The sequence below is a fragment of the Lepidochelys kempii genome, chromosome 15, assembly GCF_965140265.1.
Source record: "Lepidochelys kempii isolate rLepKem1 chromosome 15, rLepKem1.hap2, whole genome shotgun sequence".
Lineage (NCBI taxonomy): Eukaryota > Metazoa > Chordata > Testudines > Cheloniidae > Lepidochelys > Lepidochelys kempii.
Window position 1 is genome coordinate 11,632,162 of NC_133270.1, and position 17,104 is coordinate 11,649,265.

The 17,104-nt window shown below is 45.3% G+C and overlaps 2 protein-coding genes across 6 annotated transcripts in view; one reads left to right on the plus strand and one right to left on the minus strand.

Annotated features, from left to right (window-relative positions):
* SFI1 (SFI1 centrin binding protein) overlaps positions 1-11,483 on the plus strand; it is a 50,941-nt gene extending 39,458 nt beyond the window's left edge. The window contains 7 exon segments of the mRNA XM_073313094.1: positions 759-1,021; positions 1,684-1,779; positions 4,034-4,316; positions 5,061-5,214; positions 7,759-7,882; positions 8,945-9,056; positions 9,541-11,483. Of these exon segments, the coding sequence (XP_073169195.1) occupies positions 759-1,021; positions 1,684-1,779; positions 4,034-4,316; positions 5,061-5,214; positions 7,759-7,882; positions 8,945-9,056; positions 9,541-9,648 (1,140 nt within the window). The 3' untranslated portion in view covers positions 9,649-11,483.
* The window catches only part of PISD (phosphatidylserine decarboxylase), a 44,106-nt gene continuing 36,985 nt past the window's right edge, over positions 9,984-17,104 (minus strand). For all 5 annotated transcript variants that reach the window (XM_073313096.1, XM_073313095.1, XM_073313097.1 and 2 more), the window contains 2 exons: positions 13,239-13,399; positions 9,984-12,862 (listed from right to left, as the gene is read on the minus strand). In XM_073313096.1, coding sequence (XP_073169197.1) covers positions 12,638-12,862; positions 13,239-13,399 — 386 coding nt within the window. In that variant the 3' untranslated portion in view covers positions 9,984-12,637. The remainder of the gene's footprint in view (positions 12,863-13,238; positions 13,400-17,104) is intronic.

Below are 17,104 nucleotides of genomic sequence, written 5' to 3' on the forward strand. Positions count from 1 at the left end.
TTTACAGTTAAAGTGTGGCTCATGGAGACCCCCCCCCTCATTCTCCACTTACCAGACTTTGGGGGGAAGCTCAGGATCTCTGCCTTGCAGCGGGGTGGTGGGGTAGAGGCTTCTGCCCAGTGGGAAGAGGAGTTTAGGGGCTGCAGCCCTGCAGGGCACACCTGCCTGGGCTTGGGGCTTCAGCAGGAGTGGGGCAGAAGCCCCGAGCCCTGGCAGGTGCCTCCCACTGGGCAGAAGCTCTGAGCCCCAGCAGATGCGCGTCAGCTCTCGAACTTCTGAAGATTGTCGTATGTGGCACAGAGGGTCAGTAAGCTTGGCCATCCCTGGTCTAGTCTGACCTCTTGCACATTGCAGGCCACAGACCTTCACCCACCTGCTCTGATAATATACCTATAACCTCTGGCTGAGTTACATAAGTCCTCAAATCGTAATTTAAAGACTTAAAGTTACAGAGAATCCACCATGGGCACTAGTTTAAACTTGCAAGTGACCTGTGTCCCATGCTACAAAGGAAGATGAAAACCCTTCAGAGTCTCTGCCAATCTGGCCTGAGGGAAGATTCCTTCCTGACCTTAAATATGGCGATCAGTTAGACTCAGAGCTTGTGGGCAAGACCCAGCAGCCAGACACCATCCTGTTATCCATAGCTACTTTCCAAGCCCATCCCTTTCTTGGAAAACCCTCCTTCCTGGGTGGCATGCTGTTGCTTCCCCCCACTCTCAGCCATCAAACGACCTGCTGTTCTTTCTGCTTGGCAGGCAGCCTACAGCCTTCACCAGACCGTGTATCGTTGTGCCATGTTGTGGAAACGAAAGGCTCTTGGCAGGAACCTAGACAAGTCTCACTGCTCTTTGCCTTCTCTGAAGAAGAGGGTGACGTTTAAGATGCCCATGCCTGATGCCAACCCTGGGGCAGGAGGAGACGCAGCAAAAGCAGTGACTCTGTGCTCTGTGCCGCAGCCCATGAAGAGCGATGATTTGCCATTCCTCCTGGCTGCTGGCGATTCAGTTCTCAGTGAGCTGTGAGTGTTTCAGCACATCGTGCATTACTCTTGCATTGCATTGCTCAGTTCATTTCTTAAATCCCACAGTGGCTGCTGTGAATTTCCACACAACTTCCCCTTCCCTCCTGATGCTGCAGCGTATGTCTGTTAATGCTGAGTTATAATAGAACTGCTGCATAATGTATACAGCTGCCCATGAATAATGGAAGGACTTGTGACTCTTCCTTGGCAGCCCATTATTAGCCCAGCCCATCTTAATGCCTTCCCAATGAAACGTCCTCACTGTATGGCAATGGATTATTGGGGTCCTGGTGGTCTCTGAGCGGGTGCTCACACAGGAATGCCTGCAAAGTGGTGCAAGGACAGAAATATTACCACCATGAAACTCATCTGACCACAGTGAGGTCCCAGAGCTGCCACTAAGCCACACAGTGCTAGGTCTTAGTTGTGCTGAAATTGGTCAGTCCTCTCCCCGACTTTATGGGAAAGGGGAACTGTGTGCTTTCTGAAAGCTGCTTCCTATAAATCTCTTGCCAACCTTGCTGGTGATCTCATGCTGAGAGTGCATTTTCGGTGGGCAGGGGGATGACTGGGGAGGGGGGATTTTGTAAAGCTGCCTCAGTCACGGGCAGGAGTCCCCGGGATCTTAGCAATTGACTTTTTTGTTGTTGTTTTCCCAGAAACATGGTCCGCCAGGCAAGATTACAGCCCCGTAGACCTGACTTCCTGCTGCAGTCTCTGGAGAGAGAGGGCTTGTTGGGGATACCTTTCAATGAGTAAGAACACTAGATCTTTAAAAGTAGGAGAGGAGAATCTAATCGGAGTGGTGATTGCAATGACCTCTTGCTGTGCTCCTGCCACTCTAACTGAATGTACCACCTTGTGAGCTGTGAAATTTATTAAGCTGTGCCAAGATCTTGCTTTGCATAGACATCTCTTCTGTGCAATATGAAGGGAAGCACAGTGACATGAAGAGCTTCAAACTGCGTATACAATGGAAAAGAATAACAGAGCAGTCAGAGCCAGTAACCTACCATGTGCTAAGAGCTTAGTTTCACCAGTACATAAATTTGAGGGAAAGACTGAACTTATGTAGTTCATCTAAAACATAGTGTGTTCCCAAAAGAGGCACAAGTTCTACTCTGCAAAGAGTCTGTGCAAAAAGGCTTTGGAGCTGTATGTGTTCGGAGCCTCAATGATTTCCAGAATTTGTGGGCTCAGCTTACAAGCAAAAGGTGTTTTTTCTAGCTGCCTGCCCTGCACCTTAACCTGGAATTTGTGTCACACTGGATACTTTCTGGCTCATGGATCCTAAACCCTGCCCTCGTTTGCTCCAAGACACCAGACAATCTAAATGGAACTGAATTTTGGCCTTGCCGTTGGAACTTAACAATTTCGTTAATGATGTGTGAGCTACAATAGAATCCTGCTCCCTCTGTCTTGGCTGAATTTGCTCTGCAGGGCTAAGAGGAGTAAGTTTTGTTAGTCAATAAACAATCCAGAGCTGACCCTGAGTCCCCACAGGGTGCAGAGCTGCTGAGCAAGGAGTTACCATTTTTGTAGTCACTCTTCGGACTGTGATTTACAGTGCTGAGGATGCTCAAGGAGCCAACTGTGATGCTATCGGTGCTAGTTCTAACTATGCAATAAAAAAGGAGGATTTGTGCCACCTTAGAGACTAACAAATTTGTTTGAGCAGACTAACACGGCTGCTACTCTAAAAGTTCTGACTATGGTATCACTTCACTCAGAAATGAATGGGTTGAAGCTGCACCTGCTGTAGAAGCATAGATTTTTCAACAGGAAAACCTTATTGAAAGTACTGAGTAGGTTCTTTTCCATGCTCTCTTTAGAAACCCCACTTTTATAACTAGTGGTACAGCTTAAGGGAGAGGGAAGATACTGCAGTTCAGAGAAGTCTCTCTCTCTCTCTCTCTCTCTCCATTCTCTGTGCTGTCTAAACCTGGATCAGATCCCCACTGCAAGGACCAAAATGATGTAAAAATATACTCCCTGAATACTACTTTTTTTTTTTTTTTTAAACCTGCTGTCAACAGGTTCAGGTTAAAATGCTCCAGGAGGGGAGATACCGCGCACCTAAGATCCCTCTAAGCTGTGCGGCTGTGCAGCTGCCAGTATTAAGCCCCACACAGGGGCTCAGGGCTGTGATGGGGAGAGATGCCTCTCCCCCAGCATGGACCTGCCGTGGTGGTGAGAGGCACCCCTCCCTGCCGGACCCAGCACGGACCAGCCCTGGACTTGCCGCGGTCAGGGGAGAGGCGCTGCTCCCTCGGCCCGGCCCAGCCCCACCGCAGCTGCCACAGCCAGGGCAAGGCGCCTCTCCCCCAGCCCTGAGCTGCTGTGGCGAGAGAGGGCTGGGGGGAGTCCTCTCTCTCCACTGCAGCCCTGGGACAGCCTGCACCCCAAACACCTCATCCCCGACCTCACCCCAGAGTCTGCATCTTTCTCTACCCCAGCCTCTGCCTGAGCCCCCTCCTGTACCCCAAATCCCTCATCCTGGCCCCAGCCAGAGCCCTCACCCCCACACACACTCACACATCTCCACGCTCTGCCTGAGACCTGATGGCCGCCCCCTGCCAATGAATTTTGTTAGGTCACATCACCTTCATATTGGTGCACATAACAAAATTCATTCCGCCCATGGATGTAAAATATTAGAGGGAACGCTGCCAGGCACCATCTCTATCTGATGCTTTTTTGATCTTTCATGATTGTGTTGGTTCTTCCAGGCTTGCTGCCTGTTAAACAACTCGACATGGGGTCCTAACCAGGTTGCTATTGCCCCTTAGCAACAGTGCTTTTTATAGCAGGAGCAGCTCAGTTTCTTAGCAACGTATACAGTGTTTTTCAGTGGCTTACCGGGCTGTCTGACTACAATGGATTAACCTTCACTAGGGTGAATGGTTATAACTACGTGTTCCCCTTCTGGCTATATTGAATTGAATATAAAGGAGAATATGGGGCTGGCTGGAAAGTAACAAACCCTTCTCTCTTTCCTTCCCTTTCTAGACTGGAGGGACGAGAGGTGCCTTTGCCGCAAACATCCATGAACAAATATTCTGCTCAGGCTCGGGCCTTACTTGCCTCAACTCAAACAGAGCAAAGCAGCTGTAATCAGCTGTTCCAGATGGATAGCACTAGTTACTCCTCATGCCCCCTTACTGTGCCTACCCCTCCAACCTGTGTACCATCTTGGACGCATGGCACATGCCATCCTGTTCAGACAAGTCCAAAACCAGTGCTGTTGCCTCCCTCGTCCTTCATGTCACGTTTGAAATGTGAATCAGAAAAGGTGAGTTTCATGCAGAAGTAACTATAATACCGGACAACTGGAGTTGGCTGATACAGCTTTACTGTCCGACTTTCTTCTAGGGGTCCCACCCCTTCTTGCCCGAGCTGGCCTGTGCCTCCCCTAGCACCTGGTCCTGCCTTTTTAATAGATCAAGTTAGCTAGGCTCCAAATGCACATCAATCCTTTCTCCTCCACTTGCCACGGTCACTACAGTGACAATCTGAAGCAACAATTTGCTTTTTGGCTAATTCATGTGTGTGGTATTGCACTAGAATTCATGTCTTTCCTGGTCCTGTCCCCTTCTCAGCAAGATGTCATTACTAGCTGCTGACATCTGAGAGTGCTGCTCTATCAAAGGGTTCAGAGTAGCTACAGCCAGATGAAATCTAGTTGAGACTGACCAAATTCAGCAGCAGCTCTTATGTCTGCAGGTTTCTTTAGCAAACAAAGGGAGGGGGAGGGGGAGGGAGGAATGGGACTCTGCAAACATTTGAACAGCATTTAGATTCCTCTGCTCTATTGCAGAGGGGAAGAGTTGTTTACCCTTCCTGAAAGGATGGGAAAAGGCACCTGTGGACACCAAGTGAATGCAGGGGTCCCCCTCAGTGGAAGGAGGGCTTAGTATGTTAGGCCACAGACAGAGAGTCCAGTTTTAAAACCCTTTGTGGCCCTGTTCACCCAAATCCTATTTGAGAGGTGAGATAGCTGTATTTATATCACCTTATTGTGCTCCTGACTTTGTAGAGTGAAGGTCAGCCCTGGAAGGGTCACCTGGAAGCTTTTCTCCAAGACCCTCAACAGGCCACTGTGGGGAAGGAGAGGGAGCAGCCAAACTCACAGGCACATCTGCTGCTGCGCGAAGATGTCACAGGAAAAGAGAGCAGGCCAAAAACTGCAGGTATGTTCTCATGTCTAAATTACAGCAGCCATCCCCTGGCCATCCCTGACCTGGCAGCACTGAAAGCCTCCCCCAATATGTGCAAGATTGGATTGGGGAAGAGGCAAAGCTACCTGCTCATTGAGCCAGTGTGTGGGAGCTGACTGGGTGTTGGAGGAAGAAATCAGCCATTTGTTTTTTTGAAAGGGAAGATACAAGTGATACGATTTTCTATGCTCCAGGGTGTTCAGAGGATTAATTGGGAGACCAGTTCTCCAGAAGTGAAGGGTGGGAGCCTCTAGGACCCAGCCTGGCCAGAGAGACCAAAAGCAGAGCCTATTTTAATGCTGGGGAGTTCATATAGCATAACCCAAATACATACTCCTCCCTGTCTCACAGAATGTAGAACTTGCTATAGAAGATGTCCCATAACACAAGAAACAATTTCACTGATACAAAGCACGGTTTTTGGGGCACTGCTCACCCTCAAAGGCATTAAGAACTCTCAGAGGGCTCCAAAAAGGGTAAGGCTAGGGAATAGAGGTCAAGTGTGCAGGTAAAGCCCCAGCTTTGGGTTTTAAGGAGAGAACCCAATGGAGGGAGAGGGATAGTCAAGGGAGCAAGTGACACATCATAGCACTCATCCCAGCAGTGCTTTGACTGAATGCCAGATGTTACGTGAACCCCAGTGAGCAGGTAGGATCTGAACACCACAGCCTGCAGTTCAAAGCGGTTGTCTGCACTACAGCCAGGGTCTACCTTTAATTAGAAGCATGAAGTGCAGATTCTAAATGTTCCATAGGATGGGGATAAGGTGCTTCCTCCTAACAGGAATAATGTAAATTGTACAGTGTGTATCTGCTGCTTGTTCTTCCTGGGCCAAAGCCTGGATAACAGGTCCAAAACCACAGATCCTTAGTGCTGCTAAGCCATACATTGAAGGACCTCGCAACTCCTCATGCATACGCAAGCTGAATTTGGAGTGAGTCAAATCAACAGTAACGCGTACAGGCTCTGTAGGATACTGCATGTTGGAAGTCTTGGCCCATTCTCCTCTTGTGGGTCATGTTCCAGTCGCAGGTGAAGAACCACTCTGCTGTTAGCCTGGAAAGAGAGGCTAGAGGTGGTGGTGTGTCAATTTTGATAGACTAAATAGAATCAAAGAGAGAATCAAAGGTGTTTACTTGACCCTGTCACTGTGCAACACTAAACAGTCAAACTAGGCTCAGCATTTTGAATACAGAGACCTCAGGCTGCCTAGTACTAGGCCAAATACACCATTCAAAATCTCTTTTATTAAAGATACAGAAAAAGTCAAAACAGTTAAAGCATTTGAAATGTATGTAATACATTAAGCCTTTTGTTTTAACAATATCCTTTGTTCTCTTTCCCTTTGGCTGTATAAGGACTCTGCCCACCCCCAGAAAATTAGTCGAGAAGGGTTTGAGCTACAGTTAGTTTTAAAGTCTGATCCTGTTTCCTTGCAAACAAGACAGACAGACACAAAAAGGCAGAGAAAAAAACAGTAGAGAGAAAATGCAGCTTCTGTCTCTAGTGCTGATTTTACTTTCAGCCCTGCTACTGGAGAAACACAGGCCCAGTACGTGGCAAACCACTCCGAGGCCTGGCAAAATTGTACCAGCATCACGCTTTGCTTTTAGCTGCCTCTCTGGTCATAGGCTCATTGTACTGTTGCAAAAGTGGCAGTCTTGGCAGGCTAAGCAAGACTCTTAGTAGACAGAGGCAAAAGGAAACAGAAGAAATAAGGTGCAGGAGGAAAATGATACATAAGAGAATAGGTGAAAGCAGGAACCAAAGTTTTACACCTCAGATGGTATTTGGGATTTAGCCAAAGCTAGTGGAGGTGGTGATGTCATCTTTGTTCATCTCAAAATCGGGATGGTGAAGGGCCAGTGGTGTCCCGAAGGACCCTGAGGTCCCAGGAGATGATGTGAGTGGAAGCCATGATATGAAGCTTGCTCCCTTTAGTTCACCCATCTCTATCCTCTCCCAAAGTCTTAAAAAAACAAAAACAAAAAAACCCCTCAAAAGTCAAGTAATGGACAAACTAGCCCATCTTCTCATTGTTCTGCTCACCAATTAGGCCTAATTTCTGACACGACAGTTTGTCTGTTTGAGTTCCAGACCCACACTTTTTTGTTTACCAGATATATCAGCACAGTCCCTGATTTATAGCAGGCCTTTTTGTTTGGACTAATTCAGTCTGTCTTAACTTTTGCTTAGTCTTATAAGCAATTTTATGTAACATGCTGAGTTAGACTTTCATTATCTTTTCCCCATCAACACTTATTGTTAGAGGTGATTGGATCATTTTATAAACTTTTAGCCACTTTTCCACAGTTAAGCTCACAAGTGAGGTAGGTCTTTCAGGACCCAGTTATTACAACAGAGGCAGCATATCACATGATAGCAATGTCGACCCACAGGCCCGGCACAGTGGTAAGTTTTTGCCTACAAGCCTGTCTGCTTCCCAGAGAGGAAGAAGCAGGAAATAGTCAGAACCTCAACAGCATCATAATGTGTGTGCTTTGTGTTTGGTTTCAGTTGAAAGTAAGAGCAGACAAGGCTATTCCACGGAGGGAACAGAGCTGCAGAAACAGCTGGAAGCAGAGCTCCAACACATCCGACAGCAAATGCAGCATTACCACGATAGCAAGCAGGAGCTCAAGTACGTAGCGAAGTCCCCTTTAGCCAGCCTTACTGAGTGTTCTTAATCCAATGTTGCATTTCTGTATGGAAGTACAGTTCTGCTCTGAAAAGTGACACCTCCTTACTCAGCAGGTCTGTCTCCTGGGCCTGTTCAGTCACATCTGCTGACTTGAGTGTGTAAGAGTTGTGGGTTTTTTGTTTACTCTTATTAGACCTGCACTGCCAATACAGCTTGGAAGGAGTTACCTTTTTGTGCATCCTTGGCAATGGTTTACTGTTACCTATGGCAACCAATGAAGGAAGTGTGGCCATACCAGTGTCACTGAGGGCATAATCTGAAATCCGTGCGGTTGAATTGGTATAACCGACTCAGAATGTAGTCTTCAGACTCTACTATGAGTCTGAATTTATGAGGAGGAAAGACCCCGGCTTGGCTCTCAGATCCCAGCCTGGTTTTGTAGAATAGGCAGTTAGAAAAATGTTGATGTGAGTAAATTAGACATAAACATATAACCTTAAGTGGGATTGTAGTCACATCTCAGAGTGGAACAGGACTTTAAGGGGGAACCCACTGCTAGGGAAAGAAGCAGCAGTGGACCAAAAGTAGGAGAGGAACACCCAACCTTTCTTGTGTTCTCCGGGGACGCATTCTCACTGTTTTCCTGCTAACATACAGAGCCCAAAGACTGGAAAATGGGTCCTTTATATGGCAGTGGTGAAGCTAGTTTTTCCTACAGTGGGTCTGATGGTGCATAATGTTTAGAATATTTTTGAAACTTATTTTAAACTGGCTCTTACCACCCAGCTTCCACCTAATATGCTGCAGCTTGGGTTTCATCGCTAAGTACCTATACCTCCTGCCAGGCATTGCACGTTTACTGCCAAAAGGCATTTACTGTAAATGCAATCTTTTATAAAATGGTCTAGAAAGAGCAGTGACACTGAACTCCTTTCCAACAATGTTTGCAACTAGTGCTGGTAGTGACTGTCCTTGGCATCTGCAACTATTGATGCAAATGAGTTAAATGTACAATGCACCTTCCGTGTCTCACCCTAGCTTGCTATGATCCTGTTCCCTCAGGTCATGCCGGCGGCAGGCGCGCATTCTGAACAAGTGGCTAGAAATGAGTACTGTGGGCACCGGGGCAGCGGAGCAAGATGTTATGCAGCAAGTTCAAGAAGAGCTGGATCAGGTATGTGGACAAATAGTGGTGTGAAGGCCAGTCCCACAAAGTTACTGAGTAAAAATTATAACACATGGTACTGCAAAGAGAAATGGAACCTGCCCTGAACAGATTTAGTCTAATTTGTATGATTGTGAAACAAAGGCTGAAGGCAAAATGGGGCAGTTGTGGGAGATTAGTAACAGCAGGGTAGGTAGAAGAGGGGAAAACTTGTTTCTTACTGGCCCCTTGGAACAAAGAGTAGAAGTGGCTGCCAAAGGGGATAATGAACAAAGTAGATTAAACTATTCACATTTTCCTCACAACCACAACACAGCTGCCAAAGGAGAAACCCAGTCCTGTAACTTGATACTTTCTTATTCAAGGGGGTAGTGTGAAAGCTGTTCAACCAAACAGCAGTCAGAACTGTTACAGACCCAACTTGCTGGAATGAATTGTTCCTGACTTCACTAACAATTTAGCCCTTTCCTCTTCCCTTCATTTTCTCTTCTAGTTGGAGGTGCAGATCAACTCTCTCACCAAAGTGCTGCTAGAAGGGAGACATTGCCTGCAGAGGTACATCACTCGTGTGAAGGACATTCGCATTGCTTTGGATATGTAACAAATCTAAAGCCCCTAAACAGTTCATGCTCAGTGGTAGAATGGGCTGGCTGTTCGTTTGATCTTTGATGTCAGAGGACATAGGCCTAAGGTACATGATCTCTAACCTTCTGAAGGGAAGTAAGCCAAACCTCACTACCATTTAAACGTATATTTCCTTTTGCTGCATGCATATGGGAGACATTGCCTCATTTATTTACCATAGTTGTGATAAGAAGCAGGAGACACTGCTGTGCAGCTCAAAGCTGCACTCATTACAGTCCTTAGCTAAGTATTCATAGAGACCATCACTGTAGTATCTATTTAAACTCCCCTGCTTATTAAGAAGCAAAACAATGCTGATAAGACTTTTATTTTAAAATGTTTGAAATTAAGAGTTAATGTTCGTAAGTCATACAGTGTGACATACAAAAACACTGTGCTAGTTGAAAAATTAAATGGATTCTCCCTGCTGGAGAAAGTTACAGCATCACCAGTATTCTCCAGAAACCCTGCTTCTACTTCCTCTGATCAGTGGGTAAGACATTCCTGCTAGCCAGCCAAGTTTCCACAGTGCTAAGACCATCACAAAAAGAGCTGACCTGGTGCAGAATGATCTGTCTGACACATTCATACTAAAGTGAACAGTAGCAACTTCTCTCATCCCCTGTTAGGCGAACTGGGTGCTCAGATACTGTGAATGCTGAGTAGTGAGGAATTTAAAGCTTAAAGTTGTTTTAGCCACAACTAAGACAAAAGGCCTCAGTGGAGGAAGAGATTAATTCTTCCTTCCTCTAACCCATTGCAACAGGCTTGTTCTGTTCACAGAGCCTTTAGTACTTGAAGGGTAATTAGTCATAGCTTCAACCCTTAGGGCTGATGATGTCTGTATGTATTTTGCATCAAGTTTTTAAAAAATTAATGCCTAGCTGGAAGAAGAATATTGTGATGCATAATACATCCTAGCGCTAAGGGGCTGAACAAAGGGGGAAGGGAGGGGCTGCTAAGAGCCATTTGAAGCAGCCCCCATTTAATATGAGGAAATGCTGACTCTTGGAGCCAAAGGATTAGTTCTCTCCTATATTGACCTAAACAGGGCCAAATAGTCAAGATCATACTATGAGCCTTTGGCAGGCTATATTACCAGACATGTCTTTCTTCCCTACTGACAAGTGTACAGGGCTTGGCCAACTGTAAACACTTGATTCTGTTTTCTCCAGCACATCCAGGGGAGGCAGACTTTCTTTTACAGGATCAAGATATACAGTGCTGAGTCTCATTTAGAAGGAATTTAAAAAAGTCTGTTCAGAAGATCCCCTTGGAACTGGAGGCAGATCTTTAAAGAAAACACCAGCTCCCCTGATGAATATCCATCCACACACAAGGCTCAAGCTGGGAGAGGGCCAGGTTTGATAAGAAGCTAGTCCATTCCTTCAAGGTCAAGGTATCCTATTCACTTACAGGCAATAGACTTCCTTGGCTCAAAATAGAATTTATTCAGTAAGAACAAGCAATACAGTGTAGTAGAAGTGAGTTGCTCTCAACCCTTTTGGCACCAGTTGCTGTTAGTCCCATTATTGGTAATGCGAAGCTTAAACTCCTATTCTGAGTGTCATGTTCCTATTTCCATTCTAACCCTTCTTGGCATGAATTTACAGAGATGAAAGTTGCTGCAGGATGAAGCTTCAGAGCAGAGCACTCAGCTCCAGTTTCTTTCTACCAGCTACAAGTGCAAAAGAAAAATGGAAGTTTGGCTGGGTTGTCTTTTTTTTGTAAGTCCACTGAAGGATAGAAAAGCAAGTTAGTGCACATGGGGAGCAACCTTGGATTGCCCCAAAGGTCCATAAGGGTTTTTAATACACAGTCAGTGCCCATGGCATTTCACTCCGTGCACTAAACTATAGGCCCTGATGTATTTCAAATTGTTTTGTACATGGAGAAATTTCCACACAAAGAACTCCGTGACAGGCCCTGAAGGTTATGACACAAGCAGCAGCACATGTACAGCAGAAGGGGAAACATACTTTAGCTGCATCCCCACTGCAACGAGAAGGGAGCAGACCCCTTAACCACCTGTTATTGTTTTATGTCAGAAGATTAATTGCTCAGTAGTTTTTGGGTGACTGAGGAGAGTAATTACCACTCAGATAAAACAAAAAATCCTTAAGGCCTAGAATGGCAAAACTATGGATTGGGAGAAGAGTATGCAACAGTCTGACTGCTGCAAGCTAAAAAAATACACTTTTTTCAAAAAGATGACAAGTTCAACCACATGGAATGTAGACACAGTGTTTTCAGGTTTAAAATACAGTGCAAAGTCCAGTTTTAAAGGGACAATAATAGGTTAAAAGGCATTTAAAAATTAGTTTCCATACCTGTTACCAGGATGTTATTAAACAGAATTTGAGTCTAGTTTACTGGTTTCAGCATTGATGCCATTAATTTACATTGTGCATTTCACCTTGGTTGGACAATGAAAGTAAGACTAGGCAATTTGACTTCCTGGCTTCCATACTTTGATGTCATGTTTGCATTAGACATCTGGGACTGCAAGTTTGAAAACCATATTTGACAGAACTGAAACCTTGGGTCTAGGTCAACCTAACAGTGTCCCTTTAAAGGTAGCTAATCTCTCTGCCTTCACCCCTCCCCAGTGTCACTCCAGAATGCAGGCAGGCCCAATAGGAACCTACAGACTCTGTATGAATGTAACTAGTTTGCAACACATTGAAAGGGAGAGTGTGAAAGACTGTAGGCATAGGATGGGATAGAAACCACCCTGGTCAACATTCTTAAAGGCATCTGTACCTGATATGTAAATGGATCATCTGATTATTTTACTGCTCTCAGCATAGGTATGTGATATTGGGCAAATACTCCTATCCCAGTTTTACACAGCAGTGTTGTCTAATATTTTCCTCACCCAGGTCCTGCTGAGTGATATTTTCCATTAGTGAAGCATTTTTCTTGGAAGTTTGAGTTCCTTTGTATATAAAATCCTTTTGTAGTTTCTAAAGGGACCCCAGGGCCTCTCCAAAGCGGATTTTCTGTCCAGGTTTGAGGTGGAAGTTGAAGTCCTTGGGTGCCTCGAAGATTAGAACGATGGTCGAGCCCAGGTTAAACTCCCCTAAATGTTCTCCTTTCCTCATGGGGATGCCCTCTTTGTTATTGTTGGTTATAAAGCTGAAGTCATTGTAAGAGCCTTTGGAGTAACAGGGGCTGTTAGTATGCAAATCCTGCAGATAGACAAGAGAGAAAGGAATGTGATTTGTGGATTTTAGTATGCTCTATCCATTTACTAGGATTGACAACTCCCTATGCCTGGCCTACAGTTTCAAATAGTAACATGCAACAGTGCTAAATACAAGGTGGAAGAAGAAAAGATCTGGACAGCAGACACCCCCTTCACATCCTGGTCCTGGACTACATTAAGCTAATGAACAGTTGTGCCAATTGAGTAATACTCGGTAGAAAACTTTTGGGTTTTAACTTTAGCTTGATATTAGTTATGAGGAAATCAAATAATTAACCACCCTTGTTTCCTCACATGAGTTATACAGTACCACTGACTCACTAACAAAGTGAGACTTCAAAGGCAGAATTTGTACTCACCCGGTCGAAGTAGATGCGGATGGAGCCAACATTTGTGGCTCCTACTGCTGTTAGGGAAAAAAAGCCATGTTTCCAATCACCAGTAAGTACAACCCGCTCATTATGGCAGAAGAGTTCCTTGATCCAGCGGGCAACACCAGGATTCACAGACATCAGGGAGCCTGTAGTAAACAGGAAGAGCAAGATGAAATATTCTTTGTTCTTGCGGCAGTATTTTGATAGATTTAAGGCACAATAATTTAGAGACCAACAAAGAAAGGCCAGATTAAAGCTCATTTCTAAGAAGTGAGACAAATACTAAGTATTATCAAGAATATGAAGGATCAGAAGATGCACAGAGGTTCTATTGCACTGTGCACAGCAAATAAAGCCTTCAGCTGGGCAGTAGCAAAAACAGAACGGTTACTAAGGGTATGTCTACACTGCAGCTGGGAGTATGCTTTCTAGCCCACACTTCCAGCTGCACTGTAGATACGCTAGGTGGGGAGCAGATAACACTTGAGTGTTCTTTAGCTCATAGGTTTCAGAGTAGCAGCCGTGTTAGTCTGTCTCTGCAAAAAGAACAGGAGTACTTGTGGCACCTTAGATACTACCAAATTTATCAGAGCATAAGCTTTCATGGGCTACAGCCCACTTCATCGGATGCACAGAATGGAACTTATAGTAAGAAGATATAGATATACATACAGAGAAGGTGGAAGTTGCCATACAAACTGTAAGAGGCTAATTAATTAAGATGAGCTATTATCAGCAGGAGAAATATGTGGACTCTCTCCTCAGGCCCTACCCAAGATCCATAAACCTGGAAATCCTGGACGCCCCATCGTCTCAGGCATTGGCACCCTAACAGCAGGATTGTCTGCTTATGTGGACTCTCTCCTCAGGCCCTACGCTACCAGCACTCCCAGCTATCTTCGAGACACCAGTGACTTCCTGAAGAAACTACAATCCATCTGTGATCTTCCTGAAAAACACCATCCTGGACACTATGGATGCAGAAGCCCTCAACACCAACATTCCACACAAAGATGGACTACAAGCCATCAGGAACAGTATCCCCGATACCGTCACAGCAAACCTGGTGGCTGACCTTTGTGACTTTGTCCTCATCCATAACTATTTCACATTTGGGGACAATGTATACCTTCAAGTCAGTGGCACTGCTATGGGTACCCGCATGGCCCCACAGTATGCCAACATTTTTATGGCTGACTTAGAACGCTTCCTTAGCTCTCATCCCGTAACGCCCCTACTCTATTTGCGCTACACTGATGACATCATCATCTGGACCCATGGAAAAGAAACCTTTGAGGAATTCCACCATGATTTCAACAATTTCCCTCCCACCATCAACCTCAGCCTAGACCAATCCACAGCAGCTGTCAATTTCCTGGACACTGCTGTGCTAATAAGCGATGGTCACATCCACCACCCTATACCGGAAACCTACTAACTGCTATACTTACCTACATGCCTCCAGTTTCCATCAAGGACACACTCATTGTCTATAGCCAAGCTCTAAGATACAACTGCATTTGCTCCAATCCCTCAGACAGAGACAAACACCTACAAGATCTCTATCAAGCATTCTTAAAACTACAGTACCCACCTGCTGAAGTGAAAAAACAGATTGACAGAGCCAGAAGAGTACCCAGAAGTCACCTACTACAGGACAGGCCCAACAAAGAAAATAACTCTACTAGCTGTCACCTTCAGCCCCCAACTAAAACCTCTCCAGCGCATCATCAAAGATCTACAACCTATCTTGAAAAATGATCCCTCACTCTCACAGATCTTGGGTGACAGACCAGTCCTTGCTTACAGACAGCCCCCCCCCAACCTGAAGCAAATACTCTCCAGCAACCACACACCAAAAACACTAACCCAGGAATGAATCCTTGCAACAAAGCCCGATGCCAACTCTGTCCACATATTTATTCAAGTGACACCATCATAGGACCTAATCACATTAGCCATGCCATCAGGGGCTTGTTCACCTGCACATCTACCAATGTGATACGTGCCAGCAATGCCCCTCTGCCTTGTACATTGGCCAAACCGGACAGTCTCTATGCAAAAGAATAAATGGACACAAATCTGACATCAGGAATCATAACATTCAAAATCCGGTAGGAGAACACTTGAACCTCTCTAGCCGCTCAGTAAAAGATTTAAGGGTGGCAATTTTGCAACAGAAAAGCTTCAAAAACAGACTCCAACAAGAAACTGCTGAGCTTGAATTAATATGCAAACTAGATACCATTAACTTGGGTTTGAATAGAGACTGGGAGTGGCTGGGTCATTTACACATTGAATCTATTTCCCTACGTTAAGTATCCTCACCCCTTCTTGTCAACTATCTGCATGGGCCATCTTGATTAACACTACAAAAGTTTTTTTTCTCCTGCTGATAATAGCTCATCTTAATTAGCCTCTTACAGTTTGTATGGCAACTTCCACCTTCTGTGTGTGTGTATGGATGTATGTATCTATCTATCTATCTTCTTACTATATGTTCCATTCTATGCATCTGATGAAGTGGGCTGTAGCCCACGAAAGCTTATGCTCTAATAAATTTGTTAGTCTCTAAGGTGCCACAAGTACTCCTGTTCTTTAGCTCCTATCACTATCATCCAGCATGTCCGAGGTCCTGCTACATCCATCCCCTAGAAACAACAGGAGTTGAATGAAGGGAAAATATTTATGCCAGAAACTAAGGCATATTAACACCCCTCCACACATGATATATCAACCTTATTAATTTTTGCCCTGGGCTCAGACCACAGTATTTCACCCTAATGCCATCTCTCAGAGTTCACAGCGTCACTGTTACATGCCCTGAAAACATTGCTATCACCAAACAGGCAAGGAGGAGGAACCCAACTACCTAATGAACTCAAACCAGAACAAGCCTGTTTCTGAGCCTGGATTACCAAGTGCTCCACAGGAGCTGACTAAGATCTGACTACACAACGGCTCTACCTCTAAAGTCTAAGGACGCAGGCAAAAGTCTTTATATCTAAGGGATGAGCTCATTGGGCTGCCTCGCCAAAGCTTTAGGGGAAAAAAAACCCCACCCCAGCCAACCCCACCAGTCTCTCAAATGCCCTTTGCAACGTGTGAAGAAGTGGTTGTGTAGCACTACAGATCTGAGTCACCATAGCTGGCCAGATGTGAACATGAAGGATTAATAAATAGATCTAGGATCCCGAAAGAAAATGAATCACAATAGGAACCTTAAAGGTTTCCACCCTGTCACACAATACAGGGGAGCACACAGTGCATTAGAATGTTTCATTCTGTACTCCTATGCACATTGCTCTATTTCGATGGCTCTCCTGGCAGCATTTCCCTAAGAAACCCCTGGCTTAAAGGGTTTACTCAGCCACAAACCTTAGCTTCACGCTGAAGCTTGGCAGATCAACTTTCTTGCCAGGTCTTGTCTCTCTCACACATAGCATCTGAAACCGAAACCAAGTCCAACTCCTCTCTTTGTTCCTAGGTAATTAAAAAAATGAATTTCCATCTGCTGGACTAAGGAGCATGACTGACTGTGAAGGAGAGGGCAAAACTCCATAACCCCAATTCAAATCAAGTGATTGTGCTTAGTGTCGTCTTCTGAATCTCTGATGTGCAGGGTTATCCACAACAATCAGATGCCCCTCTAGGACATCCTCTCTTTTACCAGCAACAGGGCAGTTTACTGTGGTGGGTGAGGAATGCCCTTGTTCCCTCTCAAGATGCTGACTGGCATTCTTCAAGCTCTTAACAGCCATTTCAGTAAAGTCTACTGGAAACAGATCTGGGTCTCCGTACACCTCTTTGTTTAGTTGAGAGAATTAGGTCTGTTGAGAAACCAAGTTATC